Below are 17,722 nucleotides of genomic sequence, written 5' to 3' on the forward strand. Positions count from 1 at the left end.
CTAATGGTACAAAGCCTTCAAAGACGGACGTGAAATCGTTGAAGACATGGTTCATTCTGGACGACTTTCGACCTCTTCAACTGATGAAATTAATAAAAAATGGTGCATGCAAATCGTCAGGCAAGTGTTAGAGAGATGACAAGAAAGCTCGACATCTCTCACGAGTTCATTCGAATAATTTTAGTGGATATTTTGCTTGAGTCGTCCCGATAAAGCTGAATTTTTTTCAAAAAGAGTACCTCAAACGGGTCTCTTTGGACATGCTTGATCGTGCGAATTCCGATCCCACATTCATGGAGTGCATTTAAACTACCGATGAGACATTTACTTGTTCCCCAAACTGAAATTGCCGCTCCTTGGAACCAATTTTCAGTTGATCGAAAAAATAAAACAAAATTCGCTGAAGAAGGTGAAGGGCTTATGAAAAGTGTTTCGAGGACTGGAAAAATGTATGGCATATGTAAGTAGTTTTCGTCAGGATTACCTTGAAGGTGATAATAATGTTTATGTAAAATTTCCGGGTACTCTTTTATCAGAAGGTATACTTAATATAAATATTTTCGAATTACCGATTGACGTTATACCCTATCTGTCTGCCAATATCTAAGAAATTTAAATTTTAATCTTTTTAATAATCGATTGAATCAGGGAGGTACTTGGCAATACTAATCCGCATATACCAAATTTCAAACATCCGGTTCACTTTATACCTTATATATTGGTCAGTCCGTGAGATTTATTTTTGTTCCGCGATGTAGCCCGTTTCTGGCTCAATGGGTATACTTGTATAAACAAGCGAAATTGTCGCATTTGGGACAAAGAGCAAGCTGAAGAGTTTCAAGAGCTGAAAAAACAACGGTAATGAGCACCGAAGACGATGAAAGCAGTGAACGCTTAAACGAGCTTGTTACTGACGAAAAATCAAAATGTCCACAAAATAATTTCGAATGACCATAAATGGCATATAATTCAAGAATTATTGGGTATGAGAAAGATCTGTGCAGAGTGGGTGCCTCGCCAGCTCACTTTTGATCAGAAACGACGACGAGTTGAGGATTCGGAACAGTGTTGGGAGATGTCCAAACGTAATAAACCCGGGTTTTTGCTGCGATATGTGACAAAGGGTGAAACGTGGCTCCATTATTTTCCTTCGAGTTCCAATCGATTGGCATCCGAAAGGACTGCACAAAATAAACCAGTTCTAAAGCGTGTAAAAACGCAAGCCGGCGTTGAATAATTTTTATTGACAACCTTGAAAGAGGAAGGATCACCAACAACGACAATTACATGGCGTTATTGCATTATTTGAAGAACGAGATCTTCGAAAAACGGCCACATTTGAAGCTAAACAAAGTGCTGTTTCACCAAGCCAATGCACTGTGTCAGTGACAGCGATGAAATTGCTTTCGAATTGCAGTCACCGTGTTCTCCAGGTCTGGCCCCAGCGACTATGTCCTGTTCTTACATTTCAAAAGAATGCTCGCTGGGAAGAAATTTTCGTCGAATAACATGTTGAAATGTGTTCTTGTTTATAAGTAGTTTTCAAGTAAAACTTATTTCTTAAAGACAACTGTATAACAATATATAAATATAAACTAAAACAATGTAAAACGGACTTGGCCAAATGCCTTCGAAGTCTGGAAATCGTGCGCTTAAATTCTTTGAAAATCTTCATACACTTAAATTCTAAAAGCTAAAGAATATTACGAAAAATTATAGCATTTACTTACTGTCCTCGTGACGTGTGCAACAGCAATGTGACCAGCGTACTCGCGCCGGGGCAAGTGCAGTTATTGGCTAACAGCGCGTATTTGAATTCGTCCTCGCAGACGACGTGCTCCGCAAATTTCACATGAAGCTTGTGCTCTGGGCTGCGGTTGGCGGTTGGCGGTTTGGCGGTTTGACGGTTTGTAGTTCGGCGATTGAACGGTTGAACGGTTACCCACAACAAACAGCGAACCGAGGACGACAAGCAACAATAGCCGCCGCATAAAATCGAAATGAGTACGAGGCGATTGCGAGTGGATCGCCATGCCGCGTTGAGTTGCCCGAAATCCATTTAAATCCCAGTCATTGTTGCGTTTGTTGCAAGCCACAGCGTCGCATTGTTGTTATTGTAGTGCATTAGTTTAAGTGGTGTGACGCGAAGGTTCAGTTTACGCGCGTCGAATGATGCATGCGGGGGGTTCCATGTAAAATACACAAAAACAAAAGCAAACATTTGGGTTGAATAAAGTTTCTAATTGTTGTTGTTATACGGTCATAATTAAAAAGCAACTATAAGCATAATTACACCACCAACAATAACAATAAATACAACACGTTGTCGTTGCCCACCCCACCATTCCAATTAACCTTTCCCGTACTAAAATTTCATTGTTGCCCAACAATTTTGCGGACATTCGAGCTGAGCGCCCATTTATCATCGTGATGCGCCTTGCAGCTTTATTTTGCATATTTTGTTCGCGGTGCGTGTGCCGAAGCGGAGCTGCTTAGCGAGATTAATGGCTGCCATTTTAACAATTCGAGCGAGTGTAGCAATGCGCTTTCGGTGCGCTCAAATTTTTATTTGCTTAAATCGAGGTCACGTTGCTTATCAATTTTTCTCGGAAAATTGGTGAATTTAGTGTACCAAATGAAGCTTGTATTTCTCTTGTAGTATCTAGTTTATCAACTTAACGCCCACGTGTCACACGCTGTCTTCATTTTGGAAATTGAGAGGAACATGCATTTGTGTTTTGAAAGTTTGGATGAGAAATAAGAAACCACTAGGCGACCCATTTCAAAAAATCTCTCTCTTTCTCTCTCTTTCTATTTCCTTATTTCTCTAAATGCTATGAGAAAGGAGTTCAAACGACTACCCATGCCGACTAATTCTTATAGATTCACATCCAATTGTGAAACCTTTCTATCCTATGTTGGAACGGTGAAATGGAATCAGACTAATCGTGGAGTTTGTGTGAATACGCATATAAGACGTAAAGTTTTCATTTTCGACTGGTGAACGGTAGAGGATTCTTTCTCAAAAATTTTCTTCTGGAAGTTTCGACAATGATTATAAAATCTTTCCTTTCCAGAATAGAAATTATTCGTTTTAGGCCAATAAAAGCAAAAGCTCTAATCGTGCGTAGTGTATGAAAGACTGAAGCCAACCTTCAACCTCAGGATTGGACCTCACACACCGGCTTTACATCTGGAAAACCTACTTTTTTCACCATACCCCAAATCTTGTAAAATAGCCGTGAAAGGAAGATCGACATACACCACTTCTTCGTCGGATCTCTTCGAGCCGTTCAATACAAAAAGAGGTTTCCCACAGGGAGATTCCCTAACATGTGACTTCCTCAATCTATTGCTGGAGAAATTGATATAAGCTGCAGTGCAAAATAGAGAAGATACAATCTTCTATAAGAGTGTACAGCTGCTGGCGTACGCTGATGATATTTATTTTATTGACCTCAACAACCGCCATTAGTTCTTTTTTCTCCAGACTAGATAAGGAAGCGAAGCGTATGGATCTGGTTGTGAACGAAGAAACGACGAAATATTTCTTGTCATCAAATAAGCAGTCATCGCATTCGCCTATTTTGGAATCAGCATCAACACCAGCAACAATATCAGCCTTGAAATCTAACGCAGAATGACTTAACACAAATTAACACTCATCGATCCAAACGGCGTTAGATCGCGAAAAAACAGCCCTTGGTCGGATAAAATCCGATTCAATTCCGGTACGTAGAACCGGCTATCGTGGGAATCGACGCAGAATCACTCTTGCCAACAAGTGTTACTTTGGACAGAGTAAGCAATTGAAAGTAAGGTTCTCATCCGACGAGCAAAGACCAAACTGTACAAGTCCATGGACAACGACTTCATCTGATGAGTCAGTCTTAGGAGTGTTCGAGAGAAAAGTTTTAGGGATGATTTATGGTCCCTGCGCTTTGGCAACGGCGAGTACCGAAGTGGATGGAACGATGAGCTGAACGAAATATGCGGCGACATTGACATAGTTTAGCGAATCAAAAGACGCAGTATTCGCCGGTGGCAGATCAAAATCCACATCATTGGAAAGATGAAGTGGAGAAGGACCTGGTTGCAAAAAACAATTACCGCGCTGTTTTTAACTCGGCTCCAAGAAGAAATCAATGGCTATATACCTAAACTAATCACTTAGTTCTTGAGATATCTACCTGTACTTTGACGTATGCTCGATTTTTCCCAAGAAATTTCTCATTTGCGGGTACCACCGATATACTTGTACATATGTGAGTTCCCTAAATGGTATGGCTACAATAAATGACCTATGAAAATCAAGCCCTTGTGTGGACAAATTTATATTAACAAGATGTCTTTATATTTTAAAAAAAACTCAATAAAAGGCGTTTCTTTTAAACATGTGGTTATGTTTGGTAAAAACTTTAGCTTTACTAAAAAGATAAGGGCTTGCCATTGTGTTTTAAAAAAGATTTCGGTTTGGTTGTCGTTAAAAAGTTTAGTTGGCTCAAATAAATTCTAGCCCAGAGTTCCAATTTTCAACTTTATGCAGCAATTGGGGCCGTAAGTTTATTGTTTTGTTGGTTGTATGGGATGTAGCGCTATCTTGTTGGAACCGAAGGTCATCCACACCAACATCCTCCAATTCAGATACGATAAATTATTATTGATGACCTTATAGTGTTCTTCATTGACTGTTACAATATGGCCAACTTCATGCCTGAAGAGATATGGACCAATGATTCCCTCTGCCCATAAATCATACTAAACGATGAGTTTTGGAAGACATAACGGCCTTTCATTGGCTTCTAGATTATCATCACTGCTACTGTGGCAATTTTTAAGGCAGCCATTCAACCAAAAGTGAGCTACATCGCTGAAAATAATTTTCTTGTGAAAATGATGCTGGTGGCAACGTATCCGTCAGTGGCGACCGTTATCGCGCCATAATAACTGACTATTTGTTGCCTGAAATTGATATTCGTGATCTTGGCGACATTTAGTTCAACATTTTATTTATTGAGAGTACACTTCGGTGAGCAGATAATTTCACGCTTTTGGCAGGTCGATTGGTCACCAAGGTCATGTGTTAACACACCATTATAATTTTTCCTGTGGGGATAGGGAAAGTCTAAAATCTATGCGGACAATTGCGCTTCAGGCCTTGGAGTAAAACATCATGCGTATCATTCGCGGGTACCAGTGCTCCAACAAGTCATCGATAATTGGACTAAAAGGACGAACCACCTAAGACATAGCTGCGTCTAATATTTGAAAAATATAAACTTCAAAAAATAAATGCTAAGGAATATTCTACCGAATGATAATAAATATTCCTCATTAAAGTTGAAGTTTCTGTGTTTTTTTCTTTAAAAAAAAGGAGAAACTCGAAATGGATAACCTTTTATATATGGATAGTTCAGGTCTTGGAATCATTCGGCTTTGATGATTGAGGAGTTCTGAAGTAAGATATGTTGAAAAGGAGGGGATCGTTTTACATATTAAACTTTTTGACAAAGTTTCCTAGCTTAAGGTTTAACTATAAGAAAGGTGTTAGAGAACAGAACATCGATTCTGGAAGTCTATGCGGCATTTATGGAGCCAGTACAAACAAGGGATTGCTACAGCAGTTAATCTTCACGTGCCGAATTTGTTTTCTGACTTTTGTGAGAAAGCTGTTGTATTTGACTCGAGAGCGAACAACAATCCTGCCGATGAATTGCAGATATGATAAGAAGGGCCACATTGTGGGATCGTATACAAACTTACGTAAAACCTGTTAGTCAATTTAAAAAAATTAATCGAAGTTTTTTTACAGAAGTTAAAAGAAAGAATTACTTGGTTTAGGAGACATAAGGAGAAGAACACCTTGCATTCTGTATCTGCAAATCAGCGGTCAGCAGTTTTCTTGTACTTGCAAAATAAGATGTTTGTTCCCTGCTGATGATCACAGGTGATAATATGGTAGAGTCACCGCCATTCGAAATTCGTACGAAGGTTTTATTAGGCTTGAGATTTATGTAGCAACCCCGGTTCTTTTGGCACTTACAAGCATAGATTTGTGCGCTGATGCTTCACGAATAAACCTTTCATAAGCTTGGCTAAATCTCGTCGTCCGCATTATAATTACCTCACAAAATAGTTCACCCGCATACTTACCGAAATATCTGCACATATTGCGGCACACTCGGCGCAAAATCCTTAACCGCCCACGAACGCAATATCGTGTGCTCGTCGGCTGCAGTCTTATCGGCGTAATTACGAGCGGCGAGTATGAAACATGCCTCGGCCTCATTCATGCGCGCACGTGCCAAATCACCATCCTTTAAACAGGAACCCTGCGAATAAACAAAAAAAAAAAGAAACGAAAGAAAGCGAATGCGGATTAAACGCTTGATTTGATTAACGAAAGTGCGTCGCATGTAACCGAATATCGACGATTGCTAAATCACTGGTATGGAATCCAGCGAGTGCTCACCTGAATATAAATGACCCGTTGCGCCCAAATCGGCACCTGCAATATCATGCGCATCGTGGTGTCCAACTCCATGGGACTGAGCAGCACCACATAGTAGTCCTGTAGCAGTGGGTGCGCATAAAATTCGTTGAGGAAGTCCATGATTGTGTCCGCGTGCAGTGTGGTCGAGCAGACGACGACGTGTTTTTCGCTTTGCGCGCGATGCGATGAATAGCTGCCGCCCAACTTCTGCCGCTCCATCCAAGTGAAGGCCAATTGCTCGAACTAGAAAAAAGGCGTGAGATTGCAACAGTCAAATTTTTTTGAAATTAAAAAAAAGAAAAAACTGGTATATAGAAAAAGAGGTAATCTAGGTGTGTGAGTGGTTATATGTCAGTGGACTTGGCGTGTTTTCGCCCAAAAACATTTCTGCATGTCAAATAGCGCCGCCAATCAATAGCAGCACTGCAATAACCCCGCCGGTCGGCTAGGTCAGTTATGCCGGTCACTCGACACTCGGCTGTTTGACGGTTGACTGGCGGGCCGCATGACTTTCGGTGACAGACAAAGCTACAAAGCTAGTTTGCCCAACGTTTCGCTTACTTTTTTGCTTTTGTTGTCACTTCAATTAGTCGCTTTTTTTGCTTTCTTCCCGAAGAATTCTCGTACACTTGCCAATCAAGGCTTCTTTTCAGTTTTCAAAGCTCTCAATAGTTTGCTGAAGTTGAGTTTTCGCAATTTCTTTTATGCGTGCATTTGCTTGGGAAAGCACTTATTGTGCTCGCCCACACACACGCACACACAAACACATATAGAAATTACTGCGGAGCTTTCATTATTTAGAAAAGAGTAGAAAAAATAAACGGAACACCAAAGCCAAACGCAAAACGCAAAACTTTATACATTTAACGTTCGAATGCAATTTTCTACATGTTGCCAGAGTTGCTTTGTTTGCTCAGTTAACGGTCCAATTGACCGCTGCGACATAAAACCATGCATGCTTAGCATGAAACCTTCCATAGAGCTTTCATTAAAAGTTTTGTTGATGTTTAAAAGAGTTGTGCGTTAACTGCTCTTTTGGTCTGAGCAATCAACTGATCATTATTAAAACCCACGATTTCCTTATCTCTGTGACATAAATATTTTTTGAATATTTTCTTATAAAATCTCTCTGATAACCCTTTTTTTTTATCACCAAACCCGAATTTCAGTGCAGCGGTACAAAGACAACCGGTTCTAGACCAGTCGATTTAGTAACGTACTTTTGAGATACTGTGACCTACATAAGTTTACTCTGATTTCCAAAGGAATTGGAATGACTGAGCACTGCTTCTGAATGAATTGTATAAACAGATATAGTTACACTTGATCCTCCGCAAAGGATGGGAAAGTGAATTATAGCCATAATGCTGTCGACATATGTTTTGAAAGTTGCTTTGCCTGCTTAAGCATGCATAGCTCACTGAATTTAGGATATGTTAGAAACACAAAGATTAAGTTTACGAAAAACCTGACATCTAAGTTAGAAGACACTTCATCAAAACATAAAGCATTTAAGTCCCAAAGAGTAGCTTATTAATATTTTGTATATAATATACTTGTAGATAGTCAGGTTCACATTCTTATACGAGTGGTGTGGTTATCACATTAGAGGTAGAATTGTACGTCAATTAGCTGTGAAAATCCTATGTATCTGAATTCCCAACAACAGCTGTATTTTATATAAAATTCACGCTTCGCTCAACTTATCGTCAACATATTCGGCCTACTAAAGTAACATCCGCAACACCAGCACCAAGAATACTAATTATTCGATAATATTCGACTGAAGCATGTTGTGAAGAAAATATAGCAGCCCTGAGAGTGTACACGAAAACCATGGAGAGTCGATTCGGCGCCGTTCGTAGCAACTGGGACTGATGTATGAAACGACTTGGCACGTTTTACGTCGAGATCTTAAATTGAAAGCGAACGAAATACAGCTTGTGCAAGAACTAAAGCCACTCGACCTTCCCAAGCGACATTGCTTCGCTCCAAGTTCCAAGAGGATCCGAAGTTTTCGACCCAAATCTTTTTCAGCGATGAGGCCCATTTCTGGGCCATATTTCTTCAAAAATGATGCCGGTGGGAACGTAAGCGCCATGATAACCAACTATTTGATACCTGAAAATGAAGCTCGTGATCTCGGCTACATTTGGTTTCAAGTAAACGGCGCCACTTTCCACTCATCGCATCAATTAATGGACTTATTGAGAGATCACTGCCGGGAGCAGATAATTTCACATTTGAGCCCGGTAGATTCGTCACCAAGATCATGTGATATCACAACGTTAGACTTTTTCCTGTGAGGATATGTAAAGTCATATATTTAAAATTTAGTAGTATTCCAGTATACTGGACTGTGAGCCGTCGGCTAAATATTTTAATTAATGCGGTATTAAACCTATTAAAAGGGATCTCCCGAGAAGAAAATGAAAATGCAATTATATTTATTGTTATAAAAATATCTAAAGTGGCGACGAAAAAGTAGTTTGGTCGGAAGGATTTCGTAAACTTCTTTGCAGTGCTGTCATAAATTTAAAGTTCGATATCATTTAAAACTAATCGAGGTAGATGTTTGTACATATATATAGATGAATGGAATGTCAAAAAGAGTTCAACTCCGGGTGACTGTTCGTTGGTATGTGTTTAATGGTATATGGTAGGGGAATCGAACCGTTGACACGCCCAAAGCATCGTCATAAATCGAAAAGCTATAAAGTGACATAACCAAACCGGTATTTAGCATAGAGCATCAAAACAGAGTTTATGTTGAAAATCAATTAAAGCAGAAAAGCTCAATAAATAAATGCATTAGAAATATTCAGTTTTACAACCGAGATGAGATAAAAGGTTTCATAGCAAGTGATTGCGATATTGGAGAATTTGCGTGGCACCACATACCTCTGCATGAAGGTTCGTATTGCAGAACCTGCTCGACCAATGTTAACCAAATTTGGTATGTAGCATTAACCAGTCAAAGCCGGCGAAATTCCTTCAGGTGCTTTCAAATCTTTGTATTGAAAATATTGCCAAAGAATTAAACATAAACATTGACCGATATTTTCAGTCAAAGGTCGACTATAGGCACTGGGATTCTTTTATTCGGCACCTAGGGACTTGAATAGTTTTTTTTCGATTGGTAAAAGTTTTGGTTACCACATCATTTTATATAGGTGCTCTCTCGGCTCTGTAATGCAATTCTTAGTTTTGGATACTATCCAATTTCATGGAAAAAGATCGCAGATTATTCTGATAGATAAACCTTAGAAAGACTTAACACTGCCGTCTTCAATCATAACAATCAGTCTTCTACCCTGTCTTTCTAAAATATTTGAATATGTGTCACTATTAAAAATGTATTTTTTCTTCCACGAGAATAATGTCATGCCAACGCACCAATTCTGGTTTCGTGAAGAACAAAGCACGATGGAGCAAGTAAATAGAATTGCGAAAGAAATTAGAAAAGCATTTGAGCACAGATAGTAATGTACAGTTATATTTCTAGACGTAGCTCAGGCGTTTGATAAGGTATGGCATGAAGGCCTTTTATATAAGATTAAAAAATTCCACCTTTAGAATTGTAGAAAACATTGGAGTTTAATTCAAAAAATTTACAATTTATGGTTAAAGTATAATATTTCATATCAGATGAACGACAGATAAGGGCTGGTTCGCCACAGGTCAGTGTCTATATATCATATCTACAGCATACCTTCCAACAGTTAATAATGTATTGACATCAGTTTTTGCGGATCACACAGCTTTAAAGGGCCGTAACAAATGCCACATTATAGCGTCAAGAAAGGTAGGCGAAGCACTTAACTTCGGCCGAAGAGTGGCTTGACATATAAATGTGAATGAACAAAAGTGTAAGCATGTTACATTTTCGCCAAGACCAAAAATGTTTCCGGCAGTAAAAATGAATAATATTTTAGTACCCCAAGCGAACAAAGTAACTTAACTTGGCACTCACCTAGATAGAAGGCTCAGGTAGAGAAAAGATATATTGGGTAGGTAGTTGGAAAAATTATTATCATATGAGGAAATTCGCTATATTTTGAAATTTTTGTATAAAAAAGGGAAGAATGCCACGCAAGCCAGCAATGAAGTTTGTGAAGTTTGCGGAGATGAAACTTTAACAGTTCATGTAGCACAACAATGGTTCGCTCGCTTCTGTTATGGAAATTTCGATGTGAAAGATGCACTTCGCTCTGATCGACCTATCGTTAATAAAGTCGATGGAATTATGGAAAATATTGACCAGTACCGTCACATAAGCAGCCATGACATCGCTAAGGAACTTAACGAACGGTTTTGAACCATTTAAAAAAGGCTGGCTACAAAAAGAAGCTCGATGTTTGGGTACTACTTGAATTGTATGTGAAAAATTTAATGGACCGAATTAATATCTGCGATTCTTTGCTGAAACGAAATGAAATCGAACCATTTCTGAAGCGAATGGTAAAATGAGACGAAAAGTGGATCAAATACGACAATAATGTGCGAAAAAGATCATGGTCCAAGCGACGTGAAGCTCAACAAATTGTCGCAAAGTCAGGATTGACGCTTCGAAAGGTTATGCTGTAAGTGTTTTGTGGGATTGGAAAGAAATCATCCACTATGAGCTGCTTCAGCCTGGTCGAACGATTGATTCTACATTTTTACGGCCAGTAACTAATGAGATTGAAGCACGCAATCGAAAAAAGAACCACCAGAACTGATCAACAGAAAGAGTTTGGTCTTCCATCAGCACTACGCTAGACCACACACATCTTTAGTGAATCGGCAAAAACTGAGAGATCTTGGCTGGAAAGTTTTGATGCATTCATCATATAGCCCTGACCTTGCACCATCGGACTACAGATGCAGAACTCTCTTAATGGAGTAAAGTTGGCTTCAAGAGAAGCCAGTGAAAATTACGAAACGACTATTTCGACTACCCAATATCTAGTAAAATAATAACTCTAGACTTATCCTGGTCTAAGTTAATGTTAACATAACTGGAAAGTGTTTGAAAGAGATTTAAATCATCATCATGAAAGCAGCTTTCAAAATGGAAATGAAAACATATGATCTTATAAGTTTGAAACCGGTTCGGATATCAAATGGAACTCATACTATATACTATACTTTATATAAGTATATTGCAGAAATACGCGATTTAAGCATTGCCAATTCCGCCTGGTTACAACTCTAAGTGATTGCAATAATTTAAAAAGTCCAATATCGACTAATTTTCCATTGGGACATAATGAGACACTTTGATATATATTCTCTACGTATGAGCGAGCGTTCAGCTTTTACGCTTTAAAAAACGAACGAGCTATTTACTGAGAAATCCATTAGATAATTAAATGTTAATGCAATGTACATACATATAATGTGGCGCTTTCAAAACTTTACTTGCTATTAGCGTCGGTCTGGACCTTCGCGCCGTTAATTAAAGTGTCAAAGCAAATTACTGCAACATTCATGCAATTGAAATTACTTATTATGGAAAAGCGCTTAAATTAATTTAAAAAGCAAACACACACAAACGCTCACATACATATAAATATATAAATTGTGTATGTAGTATATGGCGGTTAATTATATTTAGCTATGTGTTTACTACCGATAACCGCCACTGTCATTACCATTAAAGGGCAATGTCAGTAAATATAAGAACCATTAGTCCGGCACAGAAATGCGCACATGTGGCAGCATATACCATACGTATATGTGTGTGTGTTTACAGTGGAAGTACTTTAAGTAGCGCAAAGTATTTGAGCCAAATTGAAGCTCCAAACATTACCTATAAAGGGTGAACTGTTAGCATAAACAGGTGCACAGTTGTGACAGTTGTCAAAGTCAGCAATGACATTCAGCTGTCAGAATATTGACGAAGGTTTGACACTTAATATTGAAGTATTGGATCTATTTGAGTTATCTTGGGAGAAGTTGCTTATATGGAACAATATTTTATTTTAAGCAGTTCAGCAAGACCGGTCGGGGGTAAAACTAGAAAAAACGCTTATTTCGCTTAATAATCTGTGCCAAGTTTCATGAGAATATCTCATTAATGAAAAGAGTTTTCTAAAAAAAAACTTTACTTTGATTGGTAAGTTTCTATTGCAGTAATCTGTTATAGTATTCCGATCTGAGCAATATATTCAGTAGACGTAGCCTAGTCTTTGGCTATAGTCTGTGTCATATTTAGAGACGACATTTTGCCAATTAAAAATGGGCTTGGTTGTGATCGATCAGTTTATATTAGCTATTACCATAAAGGCGCATCATCTTAAACAATTGCAGATCTATATCTCAAAAACTGAAGGACTTTTATGAATATACAGGGTTTGTCCAAAAAGTAATAGGATTTTCTTCCGCCGGGACTGGACAGGAATCGGTAGAGGGCGTTCCTAGTTAACAAACGAACGGCTGGTCAGTTGTCTCTGAGCACCTGGAGAGTTTCTGTGAGTGGTGCAAGCCGAAACTGCAGCGTTCGTTACAGAGGGACCCGATTAAATTCTGTGTGAAACTCGGAAAATCTGCGACAGAGATGTTTAATATGCTCAAGCAGGTTTAAAAAGATGTTGCTTTGGCAAGAAGTGGTGTGCTTAGGTGGCACCAGGTTCTTTTTGGAGGGCCGGGAAGAGGTCGCTGATGAAGACCGCGTTGGGAGAACTGCGACTTCGACAAACACCTACAATGTGACTCATGTGCGCAATGTATTCAACTCAGACCGTCGATTAAGCATTCGTTTAAGTGCCCAGATGTTAAATTTATCAAAATCTGTGGTTCATGACATTGTGACGGAGCACTTGAACATGCGCAAGCTCACAGCGCCTTTCTTGTGAACAGCTACCTAACCAAGGCCAGCATCCCAACGCTTCCGCAACCGCTCTATAGCCCAGATGTGGCCCCCCTGACTTTTTTTGTTGCCTGCCTGAAAAGGCCGATGAAAAGCAATTATTTTGAGACGACAGAGGGGATCTAAGCGGCATGCACCTCGGCTCTCAAGGCTATTCCTGAGAATGCCTTACGTTACGCCTTCTATGCTTGAAAATCGCGCTGACAGCGCTGCATTGACGCAGAAGGAGGCCAATTTGAAAGTTTTTAAAGAACTGTAACGATTGATTCAATAAATTCTTTTAAATCGACTCGGTCCAATTAGTTTCAAATCAGAGGCAGTAGAAGTCAAGCACCAACCTCTCCGACACTCATAGAAAAGGTGGTGAAAATTTGTTTTCCAACACAATAGCCCCAATTGAGCAGAAAGATACCATCCATGCTAGAAGCCTCAACAGTCGACGAGAAGGAGGTAATGGAAGCATCCCAAACAAGGCACTGAAAATCGCCATCACACATAGCAATAGAGTTTCACAGAACTTTATACAAGCTGTCTAAATAAAGGAGTTTTTCCAAAAGTTTGGAAGAAACAGCTGCCGGTTATTCTTCAAAAGTCAAACAAACGATGACCAAAATATTGGAAAGACTGACTTGCACACGCCTAGAACGTCACCTCCTGAGTTATCTGAAATATTTGGAATCAGAAGACATCGGTTCACAGTAGATGCAATCGGAAAAGTAAAGAGCATTGCGACCTAGGTCATAGAGAGCACCAAATGCATGACATCCATATTATCATGCTTGAAGTAAAGAAAAAAAATTAAAGACAGTCTTATGAAAACTAAGCTGCAGCTTGTCAGTGAAAAAACAGAGGCAGTGCTTATCACGAGCAGAAAATGCTAAAAAGGATCAACCTGAAAATTGATGGCAATAACATTGTAAGACAAAATTCATTGAGGTACCTTGGCGTTATGATCGATGACCTGTATGAATCGGTCAATGTAAAAAGTCTGAACCTTGTTCCAAAAGTTTTCTCATCAGTGACCATAAAAATTTAAGACTGAAAATGGTATGTTATGGATCCCACAGCTATAATGTCTACCAGATACGAGATTAAATCTGTTTTTATACAATTTTTTTCGTTAAGTTTATATATTTTTATCAACTTTTGAATCGTGCTTTCATCTGAGGAATGATTGTTAGACATGATGTAGCAATCATCATTACAGCTTTTTGTTGCAAAATGAGGACTTGTTCTGCTATTTTAGTCAAAGATCCTCAGCAGGAAACAATATTCATCAACAAAGTGTGTCAGATCTAAACAAAAACACTTTCTGGCTCACAGCTATTTTTCGACGAGCTTACTTGGTCAGGCGGCTGAACAGTCAATGATTTACTTCATGGCCATTATTGGAGTCTAAGCTATACTTGCTTAGTCTACGTTATATATAGTTTTTTGTTTTTACTTTGTAGACGATAAAGTACGGCGAACGGAGTACCTGAGCAAATGATGCTTCGAGGGTTTTATATAATTATGCCTACCGACATTCCAGGAAAAATATTATTGTTCATGTGCCTGTTAGCATAAATATGCCTTTGATATTTTGTGAGTCTGTTCAGTTGCATACCACAAATATATATATACATATGTATATGTAATTAATCGGTACTTACCTGCGTCGGCAGCACTATAAGTGCTACGCAAATCATAATCACCATATAAAGCTGTGAGGGCCATATATCGGGCACGAAATCGCCATAACCGACTGTTGAGAATGTCACAACCACATAATACGTGCTCTGGAACAAATTCAAATGACGATGACCGGCGCGTTGAAAATGCTGTATGCCACAGACGCTGCAAATGAGAAGCCAATACAAAAGTACAGTGTGTGTGTGTATGTGAGAAAGTGAGCGAATGAAAATGTGGTAATAAGTACTGACAACAAGTTAATAAGTGCCGTAAAGGACCAAAGGTCAAACGAGTGGGAAGGGGAAAACATGAAAATCTACAAATGACTTCAACAGCCATCAGCTTATGTGAAAATGTATACACATACATGTATGAGTTATGTATGTACGTTAGGGTGTGCGTTATTTACAAAATTTATGGTTTGCTGAAGTTTCAGTTCATAGATCTGACTCGCATGTAGTGTATTACATGGAACTTTTTGACATATCATTCTGCGTTGCTCATACGACATGGCATACCGCTCATGTGAGTGCAGCACATTTGAGGCATAACTTTAACTGCGTATAACTTTTAAAGCATTATATTTATGAAAAAACAATTTAGACCAATTTTGTAGAACAGAGAATTTTGTATTAAAATAATACTCTTTCAAAGTTATATGATTATTAGCTTTCGCGAAAAAAAATTTAATACAAAAATTAAAAAAAACCGCATATAAAAATTGGAAAAATAGAAATATATTATAGTTCATCTCTATATGGGAAAATTTAACGATTTTTGTGCAAAGACTGAAACTTCATCGTCGTTTTCAAAGAAATAACGGACACGCTAATGTACATATACATATACACATACATATAGTGAGTTTTGACTGAATTTGAAGGTTGTGTTGAGCATACTTATGAGCTAAGAGCACCTAAAATTAGATTGCCGAAAATTTGCAATGGACACTTTCTAGGTTGAACGCTACTAAGTGCTGTCAACAGTTTTATGCATATGTGTGTTTGTATTACCATATGTTTGAATTAGTGTAGGTTTGTAATGAGCCAAAGTAACTGCAGCGTTAGTTTCGCTTAATTGCAGCAGCTTCTTGTTATTGCATAAATGCCGCTACAAACGTGCCATTAGCTCGCTGAACGTTCTTTATGAGTTAATTTATAGTTTTTGAAAGACTTCTTAATTACCTTGTGAACACCAGACATAGCAGCGTGGCAGAGAGTATAGTGAGTTGCTGCGAGAGTGCGGATTGTGACTTTTGCATGGCGCGATGCAGATCGTTCTGCGAAGAAAAGAATTAAAATATATAAATATGTACATATATATTATACATTATATATATTATAAAGAAAATATTGTATATACATTTAAAAGGAAATATTAGTTTTTATGTTAATAATTAGTTGTCGGCTTATTTTTTAATAAAATACTTACGAACATATTCTCCAACGATCGCTTCGCCAGCCAGCAATTGAGGAATATGGGTATGAATAAGTTTCTTAAAGGCGACCATAGTATCTGGAAAATTAGGTGTTGTTTGTTATATATTAATCGATAAATATTGATAACGTTTTATTGAATATTTTAGATTTATCGATATTTTATTAAATATAAAAATTAAATCCTAAATTCATATGCAGAAAAAATGCTTTCATATACAATTTGAAAATGAATATAGCTCTAAAAAATGTGTTATTCAGCCGGAAACCTAATCTAAATATCATTAAAGTCTGAAAATAGTCCACAGTTTCACGATTTCTTTACTAAAGCCACTCGATCTCATGACTATTCTGGTTGTCGCTTGTTAGGCCGCAGATACATCGATAAATAAAAAAGTTTGTGCTTACAAGCACTTCATTCCGAACTCCGTTTGTATGGCAAATACTACAAGCTAGTGAGATCCGATATCGGCCATCCCTAAAAATAAACTGTGTTTTCCGGTCTGGTTTATAGCGATATTTTCCTCTCCTCAGAATTCAAGCGAATGATCGCTCGAAATAAATCGGATAACACATCATTCAAATGGGCAGTCCTACTGTGGTTGAGGGTGCGGATAGAGCTGGATCAACGAGTCATGCGTGCCCGTGCCCAGGATCAACCTGGTTGGAAACCAACAGTCCAATCTCAAATAGTGCTTACCGATACCAGACGCTCTACGAAATAATATTGTATAACCCAACTTGCGTAGTGGGGCTATGCTCGAGCGAACATACTATCTCATAGGGAAAAAAGAAGACAAGATATAAGGAGGAGCGATGTGTCTCCTACCAATTCCGTAAGGTACATCTACAATGCTAATTGCTTGCGGAAAGCAGCTTTAATGGATCAATCTTTAACCGCCATTAGTGCCAGCCAAGAAACAGAGATCTTCTGTAAATGCTTAGTCATCAGCCATAAGACCGAAAACAAAGGGCGTGACGCCCGCAAAATCATTTGCTGTTGTGGCCTGTAACCGCATTATTATTGGTGTGAGGTGTGAGCGAGATCCCGAAGGAAAAATTCCAAGAGATCAATGGAAATGGGTACAAGTATTAGCACTATTATACTCTGTATCAATGAATGCCTATGAAGAAGTAGATATTTTTTAAGGCCTTCGAGCACCACGTAACAGAATCTGGCGTGGAGACCAAAAGGGTACGATGCAGATCCTACTGTTACTGAATAAAGAATTCATCTAACCGCTGGCGAGGAATTCATTTGAGGAAAGT

General features: G+C 38.6%; 1 protein-coding gene across 11 annotated transcripts in view; it reads right to left on the reverse strand.

The window, feature by feature from the left end:
* Positions 1 to 16,527, reverse strand: part of LOC120771486 (potassium channel subfamily T member 2) — an 81,774-nt gene extending 65,247 nt beyond the window's left edge. For all 11 annotated transcript variants that reach the window (XM_040099535.1, XM_040099534.1, XM_040099533.1 and 8 more), the window contains exons 1-6: positions 16,449 to 16,527; positions 16,202 to 16,296; positions 14,999 to 15,182; positions 6,473 to 6,736; positions 6,154 to 6,332; positions 1,731 to 1,871 (exon numbers count right to left, since the gene is read on the reverse strand). In XM_040099535.1, coding sequence (XP_039955469.1) covers positions 1,731 to 1,871; positions 6,154 to 6,332; positions 6,473 to 6,736; positions 14,999 to 15,182; positions 16,202 to 16,296; positions 16,449 to 16,454 — 869 coding nt within the window. In that variant the 5' untranslated portion in view covers positions 16,455 to 16,527. The remainder of the gene's footprint in view (positions 1 to 1,730; positions 1,872 to 6,153; positions 6,333 to 6,472; positions 6,737 to 14,998; positions 15,183 to 16,201; positions 16,297 to 16,448) is intronic.
* Positions 16,528 to 17,722: the final 1,195 nt, after the last annotated feature.

This window comes from Bactrocera tryoni, chromosome 3, assembly GCF_016617805.1.
Source record: "Bactrocera tryoni isolate S06 chromosome 3, CSIRO_BtryS06_freeze2, whole genome shotgun sequence".
NCBI lineage: Eukaryota > Metazoa > Arthropoda > Insecta > Diptera > Tephritidae > Bactrocera > Bactrocera tryoni.